This window comes from Strix uralensis, chromosome 1 (genome assembly GCF_047716275.1).
Source record: "Strix uralensis isolate ZFMK-TIS-50842 chromosome 1, bStrUra1, whole genome shotgun sequence".
Taxonomy (NCBI): Eukaryota; Metazoa; Chordata; class Aves; order Strigiformes; family Strigidae; genus Strix; species Strix uralensis.
In genome coordinates, this window is record NC_133972.1 from 17308806 (window position 1) to 17336189 (window position 27384).

Sequence of the window (27384 nt, forward strand, 5' to 3'; positions counted from 1 at the left end):
ATATATGGTGACTGAACACAAACAAGGGGGGAGGTGAGAAGAATTGTAAGAACTTTTCATCAAATTTTAATGTAAAAATTGGCATCAAATTTGGATATAGCACGTTAAAATACCATAAGATGGGCCGTTAGAGCAAGAAGAGTGTTGATGCTATTGTTTTAAATTCATATGGCATCACTGCAATGAACACTGTAATAGGACTGTGTGCATTAACGGATTAACTTATTTCCCCTTCTTTCCAAATGTGAAGGCCTCTTCCTAAGGGACGAGGGAAGACCCCCCCCCCCCCCACCCCCGGCTGGACACAAAGGCCTCGCCCACCTCCGCCCTCCCCACCCGAGGCGCCGCAGGACGCCCCTCCCGGTGTCCCGGCCAGCACCAGCGGCGCTGTCGCTGCAGACCGCCACGCCGGCGGGACAAAAAGGAGCTGGCCCGTGGCCCTGCACCCATGGCCACCATCGGCCAGTGGCCACCTGGGGCCCAGGAGGCTCTGGAAGGAGGACGATGAGCAAATCCAGGGCAAGCCGGGAAGGGGGAAAAAGCCCAGAGCGGAAAGAAAGGGGCAGAGGGCAAAAAGGGTGTCCCCGGGCGGACTCGTCCCGCTGGTACCCGGGGCCGCTCCTCCTCAGCTTCCCCAGCAGGCCCCTGCACGGGAGGGCGGCTACAGCCCGGCCCCCGCGGCCCCCCCCCAACGCCGCCATTACCCCCCGCTCCGTCCCGTCCCCGCTTCCCCCAGCTTCCCCCGCCGGCCGCGCACACCCTCCCCGGGGCGGGGCCGCACCGGCTGCTCCCGCCCCCCGTTCCCCGCCTCTCCCCGCCCCGGCCCCGGCGCTCCCCTCTCCCCGCGGCGGCGACGTGGTGGCCGGTGGGCGGCCGACCCCGCGGCCATGTGGCTGGCGCTGGCGGCGCTGCTGGCGGCGGCGGGGGCGCAGTACGAGCGCTACAGCTTCCGCAGCTTCCCGCGGGACGAGCTGATGCCGCTCGAGTCCGCCTACCGCTACGGCCTGGACCAGTACAGCACCGAGAACTGGCCCGAGAGCGTCAGCTACCTGGAGGTCAGCATGCGGCTCTACCGCCTGCTGCGCGACAGCGAGGCCTTCTGCCACCGCAACTGCAGCGCCGCCGGGCAGCCCCCCGCCGCCGGGCATCCCCCCGCCGCCGGGGCAGCGCTGGCCGAGCTGCAGCTGCTGGCCGGGGTGCTGCGGCGGGCCCAGTGCCTGCGGCGCTGCAAGCAGGGGCTGCCCGCCTTCCGCCAGGCGCAGCCCGGCCGCGACCTGCTGCGGGAGTTCCAGCGCCGCGAGCCCTACAAGTACCTGCAGTTCGCCTACTTCAAGGTGAGGCCCGGCCCCAGGTCCCTCATCCCTCCCCTCTGACCTGGCTCCGCTCCCCGCCCCGGCCGCGGCCCCCCAGAGCTGCCCGGGTGCAGTGTCACCCCCCGGCCGAGCCACGCCAGTCTGTCGGCAGCCCCGGGGGAGCGGGACAGCGCGGCACGTCCCTGCGGGGCCTCGATGGAGGCGGGCGCCTCCTGCACCCAGCGCCGGACGAGCCTCCGGTCGTGCCGGCCTCTCGCCAGGCCCTCGGAGCAGGTTACGGTGGGCCACGGCCTCGTTCCCCATCGCCTCCTCCGCACCACTTTAGCCGCCGGTTGTCGCCCACCCCACCGCCATTTATCCCCCTCCCGGGCTGCCGGCCCTGCGTATCATCCTCTTCTCCGTGGCGATTCTTTCGGCCCCGTCTCTCGCCCACCTCGTGTAACCCACAGTGGGACCACCGTGTGCCTTCTCTTTCCCCCTTCTTGCCCACATAGTTCCGCCCAGCTCACTCTTCACCAGTTTTTCCACAGCTCATCCAGCCCGTCCTCTAGATTAGCCCCTCCCAGTTCTTCCCAGACCCCCAGCCACCGGACCCTGCGCCTTGTCCTGTCGTTGTGCCATTCCTACCCCTGCCCCTCTCATCTTTCCATCCGCCTTACTTTCTTCTAACCTTCTCTGAAACCTTTTTCAGACCCTTCATCTCACCGCTACTGCAGGCGCTCTTCGCTGCTTCCTCTTCCTCAGCGTCTCCGTCTTTCTCGCTTGCTCTCTTCTGGTCCAGGTCTTTCAGGTGCAGCAGCCCCCAGCCTGTGACTCGCAGATAGCCTGATGCCTGCAAAACACCGGTTTTGTTACACCACGGGAAGGAATATAGCGAAAATTGGCTGCTGGCCCCTGGAATGGTATTTACTTTTTGATCTTGGGTCATCCAAGACTGGGGACACACACCTCTTTTAACAGATTTCATCCCATTTTTCTAGCTTCTTATCATCCATCTGTCCAGGATCTAATTGATTATCTTCTCCTTCCTTTTCATCTTCATTTTCTGTTCTCTAAATCAAGGTCCATCCTTCATGCCATCCCCTCAGATACTGCAATTACTTGCCTTTCAAGTAAATGGGACATCTGTGGGGGGAGAAAACAAGCTGAGCTCTTTGGTTAGATTGTTTTCTCTTTTAGGGATTCACTCCAACATATCCCAGTATACATTATACAGGGCTGTATGCTTGTGCATTGGTTTTGAGATTGCTGCTTGGAAACACACGTCTTCTTAACTGTTGCTGTGTCTTATTTGTAGGAGTGGTGTTTTCTCAGGAAAATATTCAATGGTTTTCCCAAATTGCACAAACAGATGCAAGGAAATGTGTTCTTGTAAAAACAGGAACACACAGAACAGAAGGTATCAAAGAGGGGACATTTCTTTTGAATAACAGACTGGGCAGGCACTCCTGGCAGTCTCAAAGCCATATACGGGTACCAAAATGACATCACCACAAATGTTTCCATTTCTTGTCATACTTTAACTACCCATTCCCCCCTCGTGGTATGTACAAAGTTTGCAATGCATGGATCACAGCAAAAATCATTCCTACTTACTGTTTCTGATACAGCTAGGTAGCTGGCAGGTAGGAATGGGAGAGGGAAATTGGAGAAACCCCTCCCTCTCCCTCTAAACGGTTTTTCAATCACAGTTGCAGTAGGTTTGGGCAGTGCCGTTTGGTGTTCTTGCCTTTAGTGCCAGTTGTTTACATTGTCTTTCTTACTAGATTGTAGGCCAGCTCTGAGCTCTTATCACTCACTTGGGGAGTTCTGAATGGGCCTTCTGCAGCTACAAACTGCTCCATACAAATGATTTTTTCCTGGCTGGTTGCATTCTGAGGAAAGGAATGTCACTCCCCACCCCCACCCCCGCCAACAGCTTTTATAATATAGGAAGAAGGCAGAGGGAGATGCTTTATGTAAGTTTTTAGAGTGACCATGTGTTTATTCAGGTGGGTTCCACAGTGAAATCTTGCCACGTCTTAGATCCTGGGAGTAGATGTTTCTGTGCTGCCGCTTGCTCCTCTGGGGGGAGCTTTCTCGTAGCCACTGAATTTGCTTAGGAATGTGTTTCTACAAAACTTTTTTTTTTTTTTTTGGTACTGGTGAAAGTTGAAACCAAGAGTGAATTATGGACTAAGCAAAAATGAGAGAGCTGTCAGCATACCAACAAACAGGGTTAAAGCATAAAGCACAAAAGAAACCAAGCAGGCATTTGACGAAAGTGCAGCTGAGATTTCCCTGCGTGTTGAGCACAGTCTGGGCTGACTGGAAGCGCATAGTTTTGGGACAGAGAGGAAGGGCAGCTGGCAGAGTTCCAGCGCTGGGACACTCGGAGTGGCACAGCAGCAAGAGCTCGTGTCAGGGTTTAAGTCTTTCTTTGGTGTAGTCGTCTCTCAAGTTTCTTTCTGAAATGAAAGGGTACCTTTTATGGATGCAAACAGAAGAGTGCATGTGCATACGTGCTTGTGATTCTTGCTCCTTGTTTTGTACGTACACTTCCATAATTCAGATGTGAGGTGGAACTCTGTATCGCCTACACATCAGTACGCTGGAGGGGTTGATACGGATCTTGGCTTATGAGGGAAAAGGTTTTAACATTTCACAAATACTTAAGACTTTTACTTTCACTCTTCCTAAATATGTGTATATATAGTATATATTTTATTAAAATAGGTATCTATATAAAATAAAAATATAAATGCATGCACACAGAAGTGCATACGTATTTGGCACATTGAGTTGTAAATGAGGAATGCGTACTTCACAAAGTGTCTCTGATGGGGTTTAAAGTTAGTTTAAAAATGGGTACAGAAAATCACATAGTACATTAGGACACAATTATTGAGCAAGTCCCTGCCGTTTGCTCTAACTTCATAACACCATCAGGAAGATATATTGTTGTAATATTGCCTTCCGTGCTGCTAGGCAAATAAGCAACATAAACATCACGCAAACATGGTAAGTGATGACTCCTGCCCAGTAGCCATAGATGAGCATCACTAATTTCCGTGAGATTAATCTCACACAGGAGCGACATTATAATCTTGTGCCTCGTCAGCTTTATGAACAGGGGAGGGGGAAGGGAAAAAAAGTCATCTTTTTGACTTACAATCATTGTCTGTGCTATCTGCAACAATAATAGACTTCTAAAATGAAAAAAACCCTGTTCATAGTGATGCAGCTAGGAGTAAAACTGAGAAGAATTGTATCAGTTTTACTGTACCATTGTATCTGCTGAGACTGTGGTTTCAGTAGAAGTAAGTTTGGGAGTGTAGAGGCTGCGGGAAAGTTCATTGACAAAAACTGGGAAAGTTGAATTGTTTTTTTCCAATTAACCTTTTTTCCCTCTTCCTCCTCTCCCCATCCCTGTTTAGGCTAATAATCTTCCAAAAGCTATTGCAGCAGCTCACACATTTCTTCTGAAGCATCCAGATGATGAGATGATGCAAAGAAATATGGCCTACTATAAGAGCATACCTGATGCTGAGGAGCATATTAAAGACTTGGAGACAAAGCCTTATGAGGTATGCTTTTTATTCAGTCTGGTCTTCTGGAACTGCTCTGTTACTCCTCTTATTGTGTGAGATTCAAGGATCTCATTTGCTTATGTGTTCTCAGTTCTTGCTCTCCTTTCCCTATTGCTGTCTTTCTCCATCATCTCTGTTCTGCATTCTTGATGCATTCAGTGATTCTCACCTCTCAGGCAGATCACTGTTCCATAAATGAGTCGTAGTGAATTGTAGACGGTGGCATACCTGAAAGCTACTACGTGCAGATCACTACTGGAGCTAAGCAGGCGCATAGAGTTATTCAAATGCATGAGTGGTGTAGTGGCACAGCTTAAAAGAACTCAGACATTTGCTGTTAAGATTCCATTGAAAAATCTTTGTCAACACCTGTGCTTTAGACTCACACTGTTACTTCTGTCCAGCAGGTTTTTCTGTTGATCTGAAATGGAATTACCTACTCTGTTCTCTAGAAAATACCTGGTAAAATCCATTAGTCATCCACATTAATTGGTTAACAGTTTATATAAATGCAGAGAGATCATTTACTGTAATTGAATTTACACACAGCTTTCCATAGATCAGCTACTGCTGGTTTTCATTCCTGCCAATTTTTCAGAATCTCTTTGTCAGGGCTGTGAGAGCATACAATGGTGACAACTGGAGAACGTCCATCTCGGACATGGAACTGGCTCTTCCTGATTTCTTCAAATCCTACGATGACTGTACAGCAGCCTGTGAAGGCTCCCGAGAGATCAAAGATTTTAAAGACTTCTATCTCTCCATTGCAGGTGGGTGGTTAGGAAGCAGTAAGGAAGGATGTCCCAAAAGTGCATTTCAGTTTATCCGTGGGATTGGCTACCAAAGTCCTGTTCCTCGGTTTGCAGTGTGAAATGCACATGGTGCCCCCTGCACAGTCTGATCGGAATTCATTAGATTCACTGAAAACTGCTTGAATTCTGGTTTACATTTTTTTTCTTCTTTTTAGTAACATAAATGAGGGCTCTCAGAAAATGAGAACAGAGAGTTCTTACAGTGACGTGGCATTTTTATGTCAGAATAAAATAGATGTGTAAGTAATAACAACTACTCCATCCAGCTAGCAGTAGTTATGCAGACAGCTCTCTTGGCCATCATTTCAATATCAGTTTGGCCACCTTTGAGGCTCAGTGGTTAGCCTGCCTTCAAAATCTGCTTTCTGGTTTGTGTATCACTGGTCATACATATCTCCTTTCTCATAAATAGGACAAGTTTCTGCTGCTTATTTTTCATCTTTCCTACAGCAGAGTTTTGCCAGAAGATACGATTTCTTTTTCTTTAATGCATAGCTTAAAAAAAATACACTGATTTGCAAAGAAAAAGAGATACCATCTTTTTGATTGCTGTCAAAATGGCGCATACACGTTTCCCGTGCTCTTTGATAGTGAAAGAAACAAGTAATTTCTCCAGTGCTCTGGTCCCAGTGTTGTTGTCAATATTTGTGTGGAGAACGCCTCCATGTTTTCTCAACAAACTTAAAGACATGAAAAATACCACAGAATTTCTAAGTTGCCAGGAGGAAAACCAGCCCAACTTTTTGTCTTAAAGCCATTAGATGTGTTGGTGAGGGGAGACTTTTGTGAAATATGTTGATGCATGAGCAGCTCACAGTTTCTCACAGCATGGAATCGGTTGGTATCCACCAGTACCGCTGACATGGAATAGCTATTGCAGGCTATTCTTCAAGCCATGCTTTACTCTTGGGCAAAGCAGGCAGCTGCCTAGGACAGCAGATAAGGAGTGAAGGTCAAATTACAGGTGATAAAGCAAGAAACACGCTTTCTTCCCCAGTGGCTCAGAGCCCTGACATCAGGATAACCCCCAAGCCACTGTAAAGAGTACAGTGCCCATGCGCAGCTGTAACTGGCACTTGCTGTCATCCTTCCTTTTCCTTCTTGGAAGGAAAGAGCAATTCCCAGCAGTAGTAGTGGCATCACCATCACCATGATGATGTTACCACGGCTATGTGCGTGCATTTCAAATATTTTGTTCTTGAGATAGGAAAACTCAAATTTGCTTGCTCTGCCTGGACTGAACTGTGCTCTTGCTCCAGGGAGATATATCCTGCCTCTGTGGTTTTGACTGCAGAAAGTAGATGCAGCAACAAGTGTTAACCAGAAGTATTTGGTGATTGCACTAGGTACGTAGGTATCCCTGAGCAATGAGTTATGTTTGGAAGCCAGCTGTCCTTATTGCATGGGATCGCTTCACTGAGGAACTTGTGTTCCTGCTTTTAAGTGCTGGCTGGAATTGAACACTACTGTGTCTGGAGACTCCATTGCTCTTGTAAAAGATGGGTCTGGTAATTTCATTTGGCCAGTTATTTTTAGTTAGCTTCAGCAGTCTTCATGTTAGGAGTTCTCTGATGAAAACAGGGGAAGGCCCCTTTGCTGTTCTTTTGCCTTGGTCAGAGACTTGCTGCACAAGCTTAGATGACTTGCGGTGACCTGCCAAACATGGCTAACAGGAGACTAAGGCTTTAAAAGATTTCTGTTTGGTGGTGTTGTCTAATGTTATATATCCTGAAAATGCTTGAAATTCTTTGATGGAAGGTTTTCTCGGAATGTATTTTTTGAAGATAAGATCACCTCTAGTCCTATCCCATTGTAGCAAGCTTTTGTAGACCGGGTAAGCTTGTGAACTTAAACATTTCTTGCGGAAAGGTATTCTGCAGCGGGCGGCATATTCATGTCTGTCTTCTCTTTTAGAACGTCCAAACTGCAAGCACGAAATGCATCCATCTCTGGAGTTCTATTTTGCAGTCACCTGCTGTATGTCTCTGTGACACAGTTTTACTCAGCAGCACGTGGACCTTATTCATGCAATAATTTAATGAAATTGCAAAGGCTCTCAAAATTTTTTTAAAAAATAGCACTGTAAAGTCCGCGGGAGATAATGCGATACTCCATAAGAGTTTATATAAAACCTACCACCTACTGCCTGTAGGTGTCAGTGAAACCTTAGTTCTCTGGACTTGCAGCTTTGATACATTTCAAGTCCAGACTGCACTGATTTTTACAGAAGGTCTGAGTACCAGTACTTGATATGTACTTCAGATGGATGCTCAGTACTTCCAAGCAGCAAGATCCAGATAAGCCGGACCCAGGAGAGCATTATAAGGCCAAATTATAATGGGCAGCTAATGGGAGGGGTTGCAACAATTCACTGTGCGCTATCCATATCCTGTGGTGTTGTTTTCTTCCTTGTAGATCATTATATTGAAGTCCTTGCATGCAAAGTGCAGTGCGAGAATAATCTGACACCCATTATAGGAGGCTTTGTTGTTGAGAAATTTGTGGCCACCATGTACCATTACTTGCAGTTTGCTTATTATAAATGTAAGTAGTGATTTAATGTGCTTAAATAACATTGGGGTGATGCGGGACAGTTTCCATTCATAATCTTTTCCCTCTAGTTATAATGCTCTAGAATGTAAATAGTGGCCTCCAGAATCTGCTTTTTAATCTGTTCTGGGATAGAAAGTCTGAGCTGCCTGCCATCTTTTTCTCCCTGTATAACAGACATGGGAGATAAACGTTATGTATAGAGCCTGTGGTCATAAAATTGTCCATGAGAAAATAAATTGCTGAACATAAGTCCCTTAAGGGCTGGATTTTCCCCAGGGCAGGTGCCTCTGTTTTAAGTTATGCATGGTTGTGACTGGTCTCCACTTGGGTGTTGGAAAAATGAGGCAGTTACAGAGTAAACGTGATCTGATCCATCACTGCCCTTCATTCTTTATGGTACCTACTCCGGGCACTAGTTGCTTACACTTTTCAAAGTTTCATATAAATGATGAATGTTCATAGAAATGATAAATGTTGTTCATGTGTATTTTAGATGTTTTAATGATACACCAGTTCTGCCTTTTTGAAGTAACTTGTAACATGTTAGAGTAAACAGTGTCAGGCACTTCCTATACATTGGAACATGTGCAATGGCACAGACACATTTTGTACACCTGTGAACAAAACCCCATGATTTGTACCAAAAAGCCATGGTGGTCAAGCTGTCAGGTCCACATGGTTGTTAAGCAGCTGAATGTATAGCTCTAACAAGAATTTTTTTCTTAAACTTCTAACTCATTCAGTTAGAGAGAAGAAAGATTCTGACTTCAAGGCAACACATTTAACATAACACCACTTACTGTATTGAATAAATACTCAATTTTCAATTTACTATTCAGAATTTCTTCCACAGACAAACCTACAGAGTATTTCATAACATTTGCTTTTTCCTAGTGGATTCTTATAATCCTGTTAGAATGGTGCTCAGTGACTATATATTTGATAGGTTTGGAAGAAAGAGGGCACCATTTAACAGAAATTCTAGTGTTCTGGTGCTCAGTGATTATATATTTGATAGTTAAATCATTCAGTGAATTTTGTGGTTTCTTGAGGAACTACTTGCACTGTAAAGAACACATATAGCCCTTACAGCTGCTTCTGCAGGATCCAGCATCAAAGGGAAGACACATTCAGCCACATAGCATCAACCCATTAATGACTTTTGCTTATGTTGCTTGACTACACGTTTTACACATTGACTCTTCCCTCTTTGTCAGTTCTAATACCCAGAAGTGGGGTTTTTTTAATTTAATATTTTGTTTGTTTGTTAATACATGTCCCAGTGGGTATCACCAGCTACGGGCTGATGCCTCACTGTTACTGGGATACCTGAGAGGGACATTGGTTTAGGATTTTCCTAGAAAACCATCAGAGGTAAGTCCTCACTTCTGAATCATGGCCTTGCCTGTTTCAGAACACAAAAATAGCATATCCTTTCTGGGAAGCAATTCTTTTCTTCTATGCAGCTGTTGGGGAGGTAGAAATTGGGTTCTGTTTCCATCTGAGATTTTCAGAGCTTAGGTAATAGTAGGAGTTTGTTCATTTACCTTTTCTGGATTTTTTTTTTGTGTGTGTGTGTGTTTATTAATTAGTGAATGACATGAAGAATGCAGCTTCTTGTGCTGCTAGTTACCTTCTGTTTGACCAGAAAGATGAAGTAATGAAACAGAACATGGTCTATTATCAATACCACAAAGACAAATGGGGACTTAAAGAAGAGGATTTTCAGCCCAGATCGGTAGGTGCATTACTTAAAATGCCTTCTAGATACATTCAAACATTTCCCTGAAACTCAGTGGGTCAGAGGTTGGGAAAATGGGAATTATCTATTGGTTCTGGAGGTAAATACATACTGTTTTATTAAAACCATATAGAAAGTTGTACACAGAGATGTACTGTGTAATGTAGACAGCGAATGTCATAGTTCTTCCTTTTGTGTTGAAATACACTACAATAGGATATAATATGATGAGAAGTAAATTCATGCTGGTACTTGTCTGCCACTTATGCATATTTATATCTTTATACCTCAGTAAATAAAGCAGCTGGCCCCTGAAATCTCCTGATGAAAAGATCACTCCAGTGACATTCAGGCTTTTGTCAGTCACTTACTATTTGCCAACATGTAGCTGCCCACCTGCTTGTTGTTCCAGGATCTGTGGGCATTGGAATGTGTCCAGATATGATAACCCCAGCTAAACTCAATTTCCACTTATTCCATTTAGAACATAGTCAGGTGGATGAGGATGGAAAAAGGCTCAGGACCATATTGCATCTGATTATCTCAGTTGGAATACTTGCTGCAAAGAACCCACAGTAAACATCAGTCCATCCAGCAATGACTGTGATCTGGCTTTGAAAAATTACTCTAAAAATGGGTTTCTCTGCTGTTCTTAAATTTCCATGTCCAAGGAAATCTTAAATATAAAAGCATCTTTGCTGTGTTTCTGGACTCCTGCAGCTTGGACTCCAACAATCAAATTGGATTTCTGTCATTTCTTGTTACCAGGATTTATGTCATGCAACTGAATTAACTGCTTTGTGACACCTGAGTGACTCCTCAGGCATCAAGTGGTACGTGCTGTACAAGTAGTTAGTCATTAGCAATACATGTTCCACAAATTAAATTTAGTACCTTCTCCTTCTCTTAGGGCATGACTTCCCTGTGGAAGAGTCAGTTACGTTAACCTAGCTGAAGCAACAGCAGCCATCCCGCAGGGTAACATTCCAGTTGCCCTTTCTGTGTTGCTTCTTTAGACATCTCGGTCACCGAGACCTGTACTGGCCCAAAGACCCTTGATTCTTAATGCTGCATTGAACTCGGTACATCTGTGCAGTGCTTAAGGTGACTGGCTTATCTGTAGCAGCACTGCAGAGCAGTTCACGTACACCTTATAGGTTGCATTGAGTTGGTAATTACGCTTTCCTTCCTCTCAGGCCAGCCAGCTCAAGTCAAAAATACCACTCCGTTTGAGTTAAGTGTTTGTTATTTGTGGCTAGCTGTTGAGTTATGTGCAACACACCCTATCCACACGCTGGAGACGCAGGCCTGTCCTGCAGGGCCAGCTGAGACAGAAGGCAGCGAAAATGCATTTGGTTCTTTCAGGCAGCAGCAGCGAGTCTGAGCTCAGAGGTGGAGGGGACCACTCCTTTGTCACTGCTTTTGGGAATAGAACTGTGCTTTGTAGTCATACTGGAGACAGTGTTCGATGGTGGTGGGAGTGAGGGGTAGCAGCAGTGTTAAACTGCAGTCAGATTTGGCATACATGTGCATAGAGGACGGAACAAGGGCCCTACACGTTAGCTCTGAATGTTTTGTTGATAACTTCTCAGGAGCTGGGGACTACAGATAATTTAGTTTTTAAATATAAAATATTAAATGCAGACAGCTGTATTTTCTTGTACTTTGATCCATATAGCTATGAACAGAAGTTGCTTGCTGTCCTAATCACTTGCTGTGAAAACCATAACGCCTCTTGTTTATTTTCACAAAGTGGTAATGGGGTGACAGCAGCATTTGTCTCTGGCACTAAGCTTTAGACATTCTTGTGAAAGAGGAAGTCCCTTTTTTCCTCCCCAAAAAGAGTTAAACGGAACAATCAAAGTAGGTTGCCGTTGGTATTCACAAATACGAGAGTCGGTGACTGAGCTAAACTGTGCTGTCCAGGCAAGCAGCCAGGGAAGTGAGGAGGGACATGTGGGTGACCGTGCAGAATTTCCCTAGCCCAGACTCAGGCGGGGTGGTGAGTCATTATCATGCAAAATAGCTTAGCGTCTCTTTTTCCCAGAACTGCCTGCCGCTGTACGCCAGCACACAGGGAGACAGAGGCTTTCTCACGTCCAAAGCCCGCTGGAATGCAGGCACGGACTGCTGCTCAGCTCTGGCAGTCTCATTCCTTAGTCTCAGACTCGCCAATGCTTTGAAACATGAGAAAGAGGAGAGTGCTTTGTTCTTCTCACACCGGTGGAGCCTGTGCTTAGAAAGATCCACAGAAGACATTGGATACGCTGCTTGCTGTTCTGCTGTTTCCTTTCTCAAACGTTATAACTCCCCCTGGGATCCACCTTCTACTAAGTCTGGGCCTGACTTCACTGGAGTCGTTTCAGGTGACATGTGATGACACTGCTGTCTTGCTACCCTAAAGTAACATAAAAATTTTGGGTTTTGATAGGAGGCGGTTCGATACCACAACATAACCACGCTCCAGTTGGAAATGTATGAATTTGCAAAGGAACATCTGATGGACGATGATGAGGTGAGTTTTCTAGAAAGGAAATTGTAGTCAAAAAACCAGCAATCACATTAAAGTGAAGATGATACATAGATGGAATTCCAGGATTTAGCTAATATGGAAAAGTCTTCTTGTAACTGTGATCAATTTATCATAAATTTTTCTTTTATGAATGGAATATAAGAAACAAACCCAAAGAACATCATGTACCATTCAAAAAAATACACAGTATTAGCACAAAGGTAAATATAATGCACTGAGCCCACAAAAAAATAAAATCCACATTGCAAGCTGTAACACCAGGGGGCAGAGAAGTAGTATATATATATTTAAACCCAACGTTTTTCTGTTGTTTTTTTTCTGAAATGTTGAAATTAGATTTAAAGATCCTTATAATTTTGTCCAGAAGTAACCACCTAAATTATAATTTTTTTAAAAAGGAAGTCTTGTTATCTGTTATTTTTTTCTTCACAGTAACTTTTTGGTCACCCAGTCTTGCTTCTTAAATGGTTAGGATTCATGGCCAAATAACATATAATGACTGCTATTAGACTGGAAATATGTGAAGTGGATTTTTGTGCAAGAAAAGTTAAACTGTTGAAAGGGCTTTTCTTTTGTCTCCCACAGCTGAAATTAAAGTATAAATCATGGAGGCTTTGGATTGCCTTCTGTTTTGCTTTGTTTTCTGAACCTTTCATTTAAAGGTTTAAAAAAATCTTCAAATGATGGAATAGTTTGTTGTTGGCATTGGCAAAGAGCTAAGTTCAGTTATGGCATGGGGCAGGGTACTTGTAATGAGCACTGCTGAGGTCTTTCTTAGTTAAAAAAGAGAAAGATGGTTTATGTTAAAAAATGAAATCACCTTTGCAATTTTTATGTTATCTAGCACATAGGGAGAGATAATATTTTATAGTGGAGAAATAATAACATGTCTGCTGCCTTCAGTATGCTAGTGACCTGAAAACAACTCTATATGTAAAATTCCATTGCAAGGTTACCAGACTTTAGGAAGACTTTCCATTGTGATAAAACTCCATGAAAGACAGTTTAATAAGCTTGTTATAAGGTTAAGCATAGATGAGGACTAGCCTGTATGGATTTTCATCAGGGTGTGAAATACTTGAGCACTTTTTTATATTCCCTTGTTGGTTTGTGCTTTGCCCATAATGTTTTCTTATGTTAGACAGAAACTTAATTTGTAATTTTTTCCTTCTTTCATATCTGCTGCTTCAAAACACAGGGATGAGTAATTAAGGAAGGGGAGAAGCAGCCTGTTGTGAGGGCTTTCCCCATACGCTGTTACATGAAGGGATTATAGAAACAATCTTCAGCCTCAAGCACTGTGTATAGAATAAACAAGCATTCATTTGCTGGCATTCGTTCCTGTAACCCATTTCACTGTTGCAGTTATAAATGACTGCAATCTGCAGGAGGGAAGTACAGTGGAAACATCAAACTTTTGGGAAAGTGACAAGGAAGTCACATTACCCTGGATTATATGTTTGGGTTAAACAACCAAAATTGCTGAGCCTGGTCGTGCCACAGATACCGCTACCCCACACTCTCGTGGTAGTAGGAAAATTACTGTTCTCTCCTGAGGAAAAGCTGAAGGGCCTCTGTGCCCTCCCTTACTCGGACTGAAGAACCTGGGAGGGATGGAGGCTGTCCATGCCTCTGGCTTGTCTCTGCCTTTTGGTAGTGAACTCATAAATCCCTGGCCACCAGAACTTGTCTTTGGCTGCGGGAGCCTTCCAGGGAGTCCAGACAGAGCAGTAATAGCACAAAGGTAAAATCACTACCTTGCAGTTTCTGCTATATGGGCAGGACCTGGTAGTGTAAGTGAATTATTTTTTTAATATTTCTCCTGGCACAGATGGAAAAGTTTATTCCATATGTATGCTGAAAACTGATGAAAAACCCAGATAAGGTGTTACAGTAAAAGCTTTATTAAAAATTGTTAAGGATGGAGGCAACCTCTCTTCTAGTGCACTCCGTTTATTTAAACCATGTGCTTCTTGGGCCATAGGCCATACCTTTTGTGAGTTTCCGTGGTCCATGTCTGCTGTCTGAAGTTGCTTGTGGGCCAACAAGCCCATAAAATAATCTTCAGAAAAAAAATCAACTCTCTTTCCTTGAGTGAAGCAAAAGGATTGATGTGGCAAAATGATCTCTTCCTATGTGAATATGTCATTATTCCCAAGTGGAGAATTTCAATTTATTCAGACTTCTCAGTGCTCCTGTATCCCAGATCATCCATGTGTCTTTTTAAATCCCATTAGCAAAGCGAGTGAGAACATGTGGCTTCTTCCAATAATACATTGCAGTAATTGCAGAGGCTGGAACATGCAATAATGATTTTTGCATATGTCACTACAAGAAATACTGTCCTGTTTGTGTTACTTTATTAATGTTTTTCCACAAGGAAATGAAAAACTAGTTCAAACATTTAACACAGGAGAGGTGACAGAGAACGTTAGTGCCAACTATCTACAAATTACTTTTTCTTAAAAGTAATTATTAAATAGCCTTACAGTTTTCCACAGTGAAGTTAAAAGAACATTACAGTGTTGTCATGTTAGTTGGCCATGGATAGTCAAGCTTTCTGACTTCTGTTCAGATGTGTAATGTATAAAGTCTATAATAGATATGACTCCAAGCATTTCACAGATTTAAATAGCAAACTGAAATGCCATTAAGAGCCAGATACTCAGCTAGTGTAGATATAACTTCAGCACTGTACTAATTGTATGAGACATGTTTCTGGCCCATAAAATCAGTGTTCTTGAGGAATTTTTTTTCAGAGATAGCTACTTAGCTTTCTAAATTACATAAGAACCACAAGAATTTGGCTGGGATGATCCTGCAATGTGATTTTTCTTTCAGTACTTAATCAGTAGGTGAAAAACTGTTGGCAGCTTTGACCCTCTTTTTCTGGCATCTTGTTCTTTTTATTTGTATGTAATGTGTGTGTCCATTTGTACAGTAGCTGAAATTCAAGTGCTCCATTCCTAAGTGTCATGCAAAGGAGAGTAAGTGTTGAACTAATGGGATTGGTGGAAAGAGAACATATGGAATAGTGTCAAAGCACAAGGGCCCAGTGGACTGCTGATAGCAAACAATAATCTGAATTCAGCCTATTTTTCTGTTCAGGAATCGCTAACAACATATTTTTGGCTTTATGAACTCATTTTTTGCATATGTTCAAATGATTTATACAAGTGCGCTCGTAACGGCAAGTTGTAACTTCAGACCTGTAAACCCTGCCCTGCCCGTGACCTCAGACCAACACGGCTACAATAGCACTGCTACCCTGAGAAGAGCTGGTGGCAGCTGTTTCAGAGACAGTTGGCAGCTAATTGGCATTGTTATGGTCCCTGTTCAACATACGCTTCTTCAAAGAAAAAAGAAAAGGAGATTTTTTTCATCATCTTTTCCGAGTGGAGATACTGCCCGTGTGGCTGGCTTTCCAGAAGCTTCCTGCTTTCCGCTCTTGCTTCTTTACTCATGGATGTGTATCTAGGTCAAAGGTGTTCCTCCTTCCATTTAAACCACCTACCATGGGAAGCCACTGGCATGGTTGAGCTTAAATGGCAGGATGTACCCAAGCTGCCGATACTGACATTAGGAGGAATATTTACCTGCTCAGATTTTCTTAAGCTTCTGCATGCAGCATAAAGCAAGCGAGTGGAGCTCAGAAACAAAGCCACTAGAAGGCTTCTGTTTTCAGTGCAATGGGAGCAATGTTGAAGTTGCTCTGAAACTGGGTTGAGTCATGTTTTATAGGCATTATAAAAATGTTAAGAGGAAAGCGCATTTATTAGATTACTGTAAAATATTATTGTAATAACTGCAGTGTACTGTAATCTCCCATAGTATATGGGAAGAGAACAGTTACATGTTCAGAATATATCATTAAAAAATGAAATGGAAAAATATTTTAGAAAGTAGTTAACATACATGTAAAGAACAACTAAGCTCTTTTAATATTGAAAAAACCCAACCTAAAACCATGTGACAGTGGGTCACACTGTGGACTAAGTATCTGAAAAATAAACAAGTTAAGGGCCAAATAATTTTTCTGCACAAAGAATTGAGGGATTTTTTTTCCCCTGCTAGAATGTGAGGAATGTCCAGCCTGGTCTTTACTGCTCATGGAGGATCTGGGAGAGCTTTGAGGTGGTTACAGTAAACTCTCGTGTTTCAGCTGAAGGTTAGACCAAGGAACTTTTTCTTAGTTGAAGGCTGAATAAACCTTTCAGGCTGAGCCACTCATTGACACATGCCTTACTGTTATCCCGAAATAATGTGTCTCCCCCCAAAAATATCGCTGGCCACTGGGCTGTGTGGTGGGCACTCGCAGGGTCTACCAGACCCACGGAGCGCATACCCTCCACAGTCGTCCATATCAAACCTTTGTCTTCACTCTTGCCAGATGGTTATTTGTCCTTGGACAAAATTCACTGTTTTTCATAACCTAACTCTTTGTCACTATTTCCATTAGTTACTCAAATTAGTCGCTGGGTCAGTGACAGGACAGTAACTCATTAGGTACAGGGCAGCCCTGACCTGTCCTCACAGAAGCCACCCCTGCAACCCTTCTTGCTACCACAACCTTGCCACCTACACCCAATACATAAGGGAATCAAGCTGAACAAGTTTCCAGTCATTAAGATCTTTGAACTTTAGCAAAATCTGAATTTTTGCTGTGAAGGACAGCCAGGGGACATTTTTGGGGATAAATATTTTTCTTCTAGGTCATAGATTATAAGCGAACAAAGATCCAGCCAATTCTTCTTGCTCCGTGTATTGTCTCTTAAGGCTCAGTTTGTTGGATGAGTTAGGATAAATGCCATTTCTTATTCATTCCCTGATAATCACTCATGAAAGCATGTCCATAATAATATTTTTCTGTAGATCTTAATTCTGTCTAGAACACTGTTATTTTAATATTCCCTGTTACTTCCCTGAAGAACAGGCTATCCCACTGCAGTGCATATGGCGTCCCTATAGAAAAGGCCATCCGCAGATCTGCGTGGAAAATAGGGGTTATTGCAGGAAAGCTATTTTTTCCCAGAACTTTTCCAGTCCACACTGAGAAGGGACAGAACAGATTGTAGGTGGAGACAAGGACCCACGAATGATTAGAATTTGCTACGCAGAAGGCAATGCTTAGTCTTTGCAACCAACGGCAAAGCGTCTGGGTCTGTCAGTGAGCAGTACAACTGCTACTGCTTGCTACTATTTTTAAATGATGCTGTCGAAAGAAAAGTTGGTGCTGGACCATCAAGTCTCAAGTGGGCCATAACTGAGCCATGTATTGGTAGCTTTTCCTCTTTGCTGTTTCTTTTAATAGCTAGCCAGGAGTCTCCAAAGTACAGATGTTTCTTCTAAAAGGTTGTGTTTTGTGTGTGTGGATGCAGCATTTAATATTGCATAAGGAAGGGCCGGCAGCAATCCCTGGCCCAATGTGTACCTTGGTCTTGGACACTCAGCTTGCCGTAATAAGTGAGGACTTCTGCATTTTTCTCCTTTTTAGGACTTATTTTTTCAAATGCTTTAGCTTTGCTTGTAATAGTGCACCAGTCTCACTAGCCTGGGTTAGCTTATTCAGAATTGACCAAGAACTCTGTTTTAAAATTATTTTTTATTATAACTCACCTACTCACATACCCTCTGTAAAACCTTGAATTACTGTGGTACAAAACTTGTTCTTTCTGTTCGTGCCTCTGTTTGGTTGTTCATCTAAGCCAAGGGTGCTCAGTTTGCATATCTGACAGATAATTAGAGGCTCCAGTTGATCAGATCAGCTTCTCTGATTCATGCTACCACTCACACCAGTCTGGGAGCATTCCCCTGCTGCTGTTTGGTATCATACCTCCCATATTTCAGGCTACACCTGTCCCATCTTTTCCCAAACATCCTTCTCTGTCACTCCCACTTTCCACTGACTGTCCCTGGATTGGGAGAGGGAAGAGGTTGGTAGCACAGGGAGGGAGGTCATGGGGTGCCAGCAGAGCTGTTGTACCTGCAGCACGTACCTGGCCTCCACTGCAAACCAGGAGGCAATGACTGTGGATGGAGGGCCAGCTTGCTAACGAGGACATGCTTCATTGCAGCTGACCGAGCAGTCAACATGTGTGTACTTTCCAGCTGTTGGCGGCCGAACTATCAGGCATGTACTGGTCTGGCAGCAAACCCTTCTCTTCCCCAAGCTTAGTCAGACTTCACATGCTGATTTACTAGCTACCAGCCAGACAGCTACATCATGCTTTGGGCCATATATTGCTCAATTCTGATTTACATCAGCACTGTGTCTGAGCAGCATATTTATGTAACCTGCATTAGAACTGGGTGACTGTTGTCCCCTCTAGTAGCTGGCAGCTGTAAAAATTACGGGTTTGCAGCGGACTTTGCATATAAACTTTGATGTCCTTCCTATTTAGGTAGGAGCCAAATAGCATATCAGATAACAGGAAGAACTCTGTCACACTGAATGCTTAAATCACTTTCTCAACCTGTGGTTCGCAGACCCCTGGGGAGCCCTGATGTCATCACAGGGGGTCTGTGAAGGCTCAAAGCAGGGGTGGGGAACGTCCAGCCCGGAAACATTTGCTCTGGCCCGCAGCAAGCACTGCGCCTCCTTTTCCCACAGCCCCCTCCCCTCAATGCTCCTCTCATACTCAAGCCCCCACCCCACCTGCCCTGACGCACTAGTACTTTCAGAGCTAGTACGGTTGGTGGGACCCACTTTAACTAGGCGTTTTTTCTCTTAAAGACATTTTCTTAACCCAACAGCCCTCTTTAGGGCCACAACAGGGCTGAAGTCTGTTCCTCCAAGTGGTGGCCCTGGACCCATAAACAAAAATATATGGTGACTGAACACAAACAAGGGGGGAGGTGAGAAGAATTGTAAGAACTTTTCATCAAATTTTAATGTAAATATTGGCATCAAATTTGGATATAGCACGTTAAAATACCATAAGATGGGCTGTTAGAGCAAGAAGAGTGTTGATGCTATTGTTTTAAATTCATATGGCATCACTGCAATGAACACTGTAATAGGACTGTGTGCATTAACGGATTAACTTATTTCCCCTTCTTTCCAAATGTGAAGACCCTTCATGAGACCATTGAAATAAATATTTGATGCAGTCTAGTGTTTTAAATCTTGACTTAAGTCTTGGTGGTCTGGGGCCACAGAAGGTATGTCAAGGGGATCCGTGGTGAAGGGAAGGTTGAGAACCCCTGGCTTAAATCATATCAGAGAATCATTTCAGACTCCAGATCTGAGGGCCAACATGATTAGCTATCAGTGGGCAGGAGGCTTTTTCCCTGGAACGAACACCTGTGAAATACTTGCTGACTTCAGTCGTGCAGAATGCCTGCTGTGGTGTCAAGTGAGTGCTAAAGGGGCAAGGACAGTGATCAATCTGGTCATAGCTGCTAGTGTGACATTGTGATCAGCTCTTCTGACATAGCACTATCACCTTTTCATTAGGCTGCCAACCACACTATGGACAACTTGCAAATGTTTTACATTCTGACCCTGAAAGGCAGGCAAAAGTATTTTAACTACAGGTTTTGCTTGTCTTTAACTGTAATCTGGAGTTTTTGCCTTTTCAGAAATAACCAACATCCAGGCAATTATTCAGTTGTATTACAGTGTATTTTCTGTATGTATATTGTTTTGGCAACTATTTTTATATTTTTGCCATATTTCAACCTCTCTTACTCTCCAGTGCTTCTCATTAGACTGCAACAGCTTCCATCTTACTTTCCGGTAGAGCTCAGTTTCAGGCGCTGGAGATTTCAGTCAATTTTTTTTCAAATACTGTTGCTTTTAAATATCCTTTTCTATTTAAAACTTGGGCTTCTTATGTGTTTCTGGATTTGAAAACATACCAGAATTAAAAAATGTGAAATCTGTCTGGATCTTCTGTGTCTTCTGAAATAGCCTATCTTACTGACGAGCGTGACAGTAATATGAATTGTTCCTGTTGGGTGTAGTTACTAAAGGTACAATATTGAAATCCCCATGTCTTCCTTATACTTAATTCTGGGTGATCCAGTCAGATGTTTATGCCTTTCACTGCACCTCTCAGACTCACCTTTTGAGAGTTGTCTTTTCAGGTAGACCGAGGAGAGAAATCCTGTTTGATATTTGTTATTATTTCATTAAACTATGATCCTGAAGTGTAAAAGAATCTGTCCGAATTAGATCTGGGACCCCTGTGGTAGACACCTGTATTCCCAGTCTCCTGTCTCTGTTCAGGAGTTAATGGGACCTGCCTGCTAATCCGTAGTCCTTCAAGAGGCACCCAAATGCTTGTGCCCACAGGTCTAGGAGCTGTGCTATAAAACTTGACCTGAAGTCCTCTGTGCCTCTGTTTCTGGATCTTTCAACTGCTTGCGCAGTGGCTGTTGAACCTCGTAGCTATTTTCTTCATGTGCATTTGTGAAGTAGTAGTGAGTTCCTCCCATGATCGGGCTCCTTAGGCAATCAAAATACTTCTAACAAAGAAAAACGTGCAGAAATGTCAAATTCCTGTTTTCCAGTTGCCAGATTTCCTGCAACCAGGAAGATGAGTAGGGAATATGAAAGTGCTGGCATTTTTTCTTGTCTTTTTATTGTATTGGATGCTTAGATGTTTTGAACAAATTCAAAGCAAAATAAATTGCCATCCTTCAGGACTTGCTAAAACCACTTCATAGTTGCCACCAGTCAACAGTCTTTTGAGATGGAACTGTGAAGCAGGGAACAAGAGCAGCAGTTATTTCAGCCAGATTTCCTCCTGCTTTTATTTTTATTTGCTTGGTTCTCATTATTTCTCTCGCTGCTAATCACACTTCTGAAAAATGTGATGTTAATATTTTTAATCACCATGTCAATAATACAATTGTATTAGACAAAAATTCTCTATTTCCTCTTATTATTTTCACTGACAATTAATGCCCTTTCCTCACCAGAATAGGAAACTGTAAAATTTTGAATCTCAAACTACATGTGTCTGGAAGGTGCTGTCTTCCTAAGGAATACCTTTGTAGACAAAATTGTGCTTGGTATTTAATTAGGATTGTAAAATACTGTTTGCAGTATTCATTGAGCAGACTCAGAAGCCTAATACAATTCAAAAAGACTTGGAATGAAGGGTGAAAGAAGAGGGAGAATGAATATCCAAGCACGGGTGACTTGCTTTCAACATAACTGTTATAAATTCTCATTATTTTAAACATGAAAGTGAGTAAGAGCTGATCAGGTTTTCCAGCAGAATATTTTTCTATCAGAAAGTGACAATTTGTTTTGGCAAAAAACTAAATGATATCTTAAGACCTTTTTAGAACATAGGTTTATGTCAAGAAAGGAAGGACAGGAAAGTTTAAAAAAATGTGGTTAAATTAAAACAGTTTAACAGAACATTGTAGTTATTAGAATAAAAGGTTGGAAATGTAACATTGCGCATCCACACCTGTCTTACAGGTCGGTATTTGAGTTGTATCAAAAAGTGAAAATACTCACAGGCATTCCCATGGAGTCTCCCATCTCAGACACTATTGTTTCTGAACTGTGCATGGAAGGCAAAGCGGGAAATACTTGTATTTCTGAGGGTGCCAGCAGATGGCTTGCTACAGTCAGTTTTGAGTAGTCTGAGAGTTAGCCACTTGCTTTTCACTACTGAAGGTGTTACCTTGGGCTGCAAGTGATTACAGCAGGCTTTAACTCAGTTACTGTAGCTTGGTTGACAAGGCAGTAGATTCCAGCCGGTGGGGCTGTATCATCCCAGAGCAGTCAGGGTTGACTGCAGGAAGGCATTGGCTATCATATAGGACATACAACTATGTTAGGAGTAGTTTAAATAAAGAAAGTTGGATTGTTGTGTTGTGTTGGTACCCTGTATTAGCAGAGTGGAGCTTGTAAATATAGTACGTTCTAGTCTGAATCTAAACCAAACGTATTTGTTTCCACTATGGAAGACATTCTAGTATCTCTGGTTCTGTACATTTTTGCTGCCTTGAAGCATGGCATGTGAAGATCTGTGGTTGAAAATGGCTAAGGTGTGTGTTGAAGAGTCTAACAGGACATAAACAGTTAGAGCGGACAGATGCAAAGTCAAAGTTATGGTTCTACAAAACACTTTTCTGTTGGATTTTGAAGCTTTCTAAAATTCTTTAATGTTATATGGAAATTTTAACAGTTTCCTAATTTAACAGGTGCTTTAAACTTTTATGCCTCTACTTTCTAAGTTTGAGGATTTCATTGTCTATTTAAATACCTGAAAAAGTACAGGAGGGTTTACTGGGAAGTGTAACATTTCCTTCTTTTAAGGTCTGTATGTCACTGCAAGTACTTGTGCTGCCCCTGTATGGGCCATTTACTTGCATTTTACAGGCTTTGCGCTAGCTTCTGTATGAAGGGTGTTAAAAAATATTTGGACACCTGTTGTTATTACAGTTTATGTTCTGATTAAAATACTTAAAATTTTCCACTGATTTTGCAGTACAGGGTTAACTTGTTTCTGTTAAATTTAATCCATTCTAGGGTGAAGTTGTGGAATTCCTTGATGAGCTGTTAGAAGTGGAGGAAAAGAAGGAATCCTGATGAGTGAAATCACCACAAAGTGTTTTGCAAGAGTGAAGACTCACCATTGCCCCTTGCTGTTGTATTTGGTCACCTGTAGTTCCAGTTAGATACACCTCAAGGCTGCTCCTTTAGGTTCCACCTTATGTCACAAGATCCACTCCTGAAAGATCACTTCCATGCTGCACTGACTCTTCCGTGAGCGTGGCTTTTCACTGTGCATTTACAGAATTGGTGCGTATGGGTTTTCCTCTTGAGCTTTCTTTCCTTTACACAAACACAACAAAAGAGACTATTTGTATTTTCTGGGCTGACACTAAGGTTCCTCGTTTCAGTGCTGTTCTACTAAGTTACAACAGTACAGCTGAATTCCGAAGAACTTTTGTCAGATTATGAACCCTGGAAGACAACAGTTCCTCTAGACTTTCTGAGCTATGTATTGTGTTATTTATGTATGTCTTTTTCTGTGATGATGAATAAAGTGATACTGAATTCCAATGCACCTGAAAGATAAGATACATTTAAAATAGCTGAAGTAAGATGATTAACAAAGCACAATTAGTGATCTTGTAAAAATTGCTTGAAGAATTCTGTAAGCAGTGTTGATCTTTCTTAAAAACTAAATTAATTTTCATGATGTAAAACTGAGGTCACTTAGAACCGAATAATAAAGAATTCCTTCTTCCTACCAATTCTTACTCTTTCTGTTGAAACAACTTGTGGTTCCTGTGTGAGGTGGGACCAATCTTGTATAAAATAATGATGATGGATTTATTTAATACTCTCTTCTGTAGAAAATAGTTTGCATGTTTTTTTTCAGTCTGGTGTGACTATCTGCATAGTTCTCATCCAAAAGTAAGTACAGGTGGAGACTCAGGCAATTTTAAGTGGAATCATGAAAAATATTTGCATGTGAATTCTTGACGTTTTTATTAACTATATGGCAGAGTCCAATACAAAAGTACTTTGAAGGCACAAAAAATACTGTCAGAGATGAGTAGTGCACAAGACTACTGAAGAGCAGAAAACCCACAGACCTCAGAGGATGAAGTCCTGCAAGTGGTTTCATCCCGCGTACATCAGGGGGAGACAAGAGCATTCAGTGCTTTTACAACTGAACCCTAATTCAGCTGAATGGAAGTGAGCTAGAAAACCAAAACATGATTTGTATACTACCTTGCCGAGTTGTCGCTGCTATAGCTTATGTGTGCTGTAGAAGTATAGTGTCTACACTGTTGAGTGTCTACAGAGAATAAGAAGGGGAATCCAGAGGGTCAGGTTTAAGTGTCCTCTGGTGTGTGACAGCAATGAAACATTTTAAAATGCTGAAGTTGTGTCTGAAAGATCAGATTGGGTTTTTTTTGCCTTTTTAATATAAATCACAACTAATCTGCTGAGGTCAACGGGCAGACTTTTATTCTCAAAATGAAAAATCTATCAAGCGCCTTTTAACTTCAGGAGATTTACTCAGCTCCACTTGCAGTAATGAGATGCCTTGAATATACAGAGGGTATATCAGATTTCCTTATGCCTTTTTTTCCACACAATATTAACACTCCATTTATCATAATTTTATGTAAGAATTGAACTTTGCTTTTAAAACTTACAAGTAGTTGATTGTAAACCATCACTTACTTTCCCATGAAGTACATATATTATACTACCCAGCTGGGGTAGCGTCTCCAGTTTGTCCCTAATTTTCTCTTGCTGGAGGTGTGTGTGTGTGCTCAAGGGAGAGGTTACTGCTCTGGAGGCCTCTTCTGTCCTGCTTTTCAGCCTGCATGGACAACTCCAGATTTCGTCCTCAGGAACTCAACCATTGATGTCAAGATCATATGCCCAGATAACTTTATCTTCAATGCTCTAGCTTTTGAATCCAGAAATCCCGCCATTAAAAGGCATGGAGCTGGTTGGAGATGGATGTATCCATTTACATTGCCTTAATTTTACAACAGTTTTGGTTTACTTTTTTCTTACCGCCATTTACCGAACTGATGTAGGAGCTCTGCCAAGCACTGACTGTTGACTACCTATTTGTTTGTGTGGTGCCCTAGCTCTTGTGTGCTGTCTGTAAGTACTGCAACACCAAACCTTAAATCCTTCCAAGGGAGGTGCCTGTAATTCAAGTCCCTGGGCCTGAGGTTTTCCGTAACTATACAACTTGTGTGCATAAAGTTTCCAATCAGATTTTTCCTGTTGGTGAAGCAAGTAGCGTAGGCTACAGTAGGTATGAGACAACAGAAAATCAGTTCCAGGATCTCTTTGCTTTGCCACCCAGAGCTTTTTCTTTCCAGTTAAAGAACTCCCTTCCGCTCTCCAGCACTAATTGTCAGAGACTGGTATAATCCTTTTTAAAGAACAAAGTATGTGGTAAAATGCAGTAGTATTTCCATTCTACCAGTAAAACACTGACCACCGGAGTTAACCTGTTTTGTGATTCATTTGACTTCAATGGGTTACACTGGGGATACATTTAGCACCTATGAGCCCTAATTTTTCCTCTTCATCAAACAGTTATTCAACCACTGCAAGTCTCTTGGGTACTATCAATTTTCTGGTAAGCTTGTGATTCTGTCTAAGGCTTCCTTAGCTGATCTCTTTTCATGTTCAGTCATTTCCTCAGCTCTCAACATTACAGCTAAAATCCCCTGCCATTGTGCCTTCTCAGGTGGGGATTTCATGATTTACTAAGAAGTCCATTAGCCAATGATTTATTTTTGTTAAGCCTACATTAAGGAAGTCTGATGTCCTTTACCGTTCCATTTAACTTGAGGAGGCAACCGATACTCTTGCGGCCTCCTGAAACGGCACTGTGATCCCTTTTTCATTCTGTTCAAGTGTCTGTGGATTTTTTCTGGCTTTCTTAATTTCCACTACATATGGTCCCAAGCCAGTTCAATCTTAATAAGTACAAGTAGTTCTCAAACCCTTGTTCTTTTCTAATGAGAAATAGCTCCTCTTCCAGTTCTTCAGTATTTATTGTGGCTTTTTTCAACATTCTCAGGTTCTTTTAACTATTTTTTTTGCTGCTGCTGCTATTGTTAAATGCCAACATTTACATGTGACTGCAATAAATTAGTGTCTTTTCTTCCACTTCTCTGATCCTGCCAGCTCTTCTTGGGAGGCTGCAGGAATATGGTTCTTGCCTCCCTTCTGCCACCCCAAATCCTTGCAGTTGTGAGTTGTCTGACTCAGATGTTAGCAGCTTCTGTCTAACCCGATGGGATATTTAGATTTCATCTCCATTTCTTTTTTTGCAAGACTTACAGTATGATGCTGATGCTCAGGGAGGCATCATTTTGCTGAAGCCACAGTGTTTGTATGACTGACTTGAATGCAGCATCGGTACCATGCGTCTTCTTACCCTGGGCTGACTCTGGAGAGGAAATTCATACTGACCTTGGTGGTAGTATTGCTTGTTGTAGAGCTGTACAGTTGTGGGTTTTGACAATTATGCTTTGTACAATTATGCTTTTTTAATAATTGTTCATATTTCTAGTAACAAATCTGTCTATCTGGGTAGCTGCCGTTGGCCTCTGATCCTCTGTTGCTGCCCCCAAACAGCAATAATTCTGAGCATGTCGTTCAGTCACCTCTTAGAGGTGAATGGTGGGTGAAGTACAACTTCTGGCAGATGGCTAGCACAAGGGTCTGCACACAATGTGAGTCCTGCGTTGATCTCTTGTTGGATGGTGTCCTGCATCATGGGGAACTGCTTGAAAGCTAAAGATGAAACTGAGTCACAAACACTGGTGCACAGAAGTGGATATTTGGTTATGTGAAAAACACAACTTCTGGCTGTCAGGACAATCTTTCTTACGTAAGAACCAAAGCTTGAGCAAGGGAAGAGATTCAGAGTTTGGAAATCTGTGTATCTGACAGACTGTGTTAAGTATGTAATCTTTTTCAAATTAATACCTGCTCTTACTGATAGTAATTCTTCATGTATTACCGGCTTCTTGCTAATTCATCCTCATAAATAGCAATATTCATTAAAAAAGGAAGAAGGGTGGTAGTGATTTTTCTCCTTAAAGTTTAATTCTGTTCCCATAAAATAGCAATGCAGACTCCATACTTCTGTGTCTCGGCGATTCTGATAGCCATTAAAGTCAGCTATGAAAAACAAATACTTTTAGAATGATCAGTTCTGGCAAATTCAATGGGAATTCATTGTCCTGCTGGGTCCTTTCATTCACTGTAGCGATTCTGCAAGCAGACCTTCATTACTTCTGTTGACAAGGCATGAGCCAAAAGCAAATTAAAATTGCTCCATTTTCCAGAGATTTACTGCCTTGGAATACTAAAATATAAACCCAAAAGTTAGTCAGA

At 42.6% G+C, this 27384-nt stretch overlaps 1 protein-coding gene across 1 annotated transcript; it reads left to right on the forward strand.

Annotated features, from left to right (window-relative positions):
* Nucleotides 1-815: 815 nt before the first annotated feature.
* On the forward strand, nt 816-23747 carry CRTAP (cartilage associated protein). The gene is made up of 7 exons (XM_074853275.1): nt 816-1334; nt 4730-4879; nt 5481-5652; nt 8110-8238; nt 9840-9985; nt 12420-12503; nt 23017-23747. Exons 1-7 carry the CDS (start codon nt 888-890, stop codon nt 23074-23076), a joined length of 1188 nt encoding a protein of 395 aa, XP_074709376.1. The 5' UTR covers nt 816-887; the 3' UTR covers nt 23077-23747.
* Nucleotides 23748-27384: the final 3637 nt, after the last annotated feature.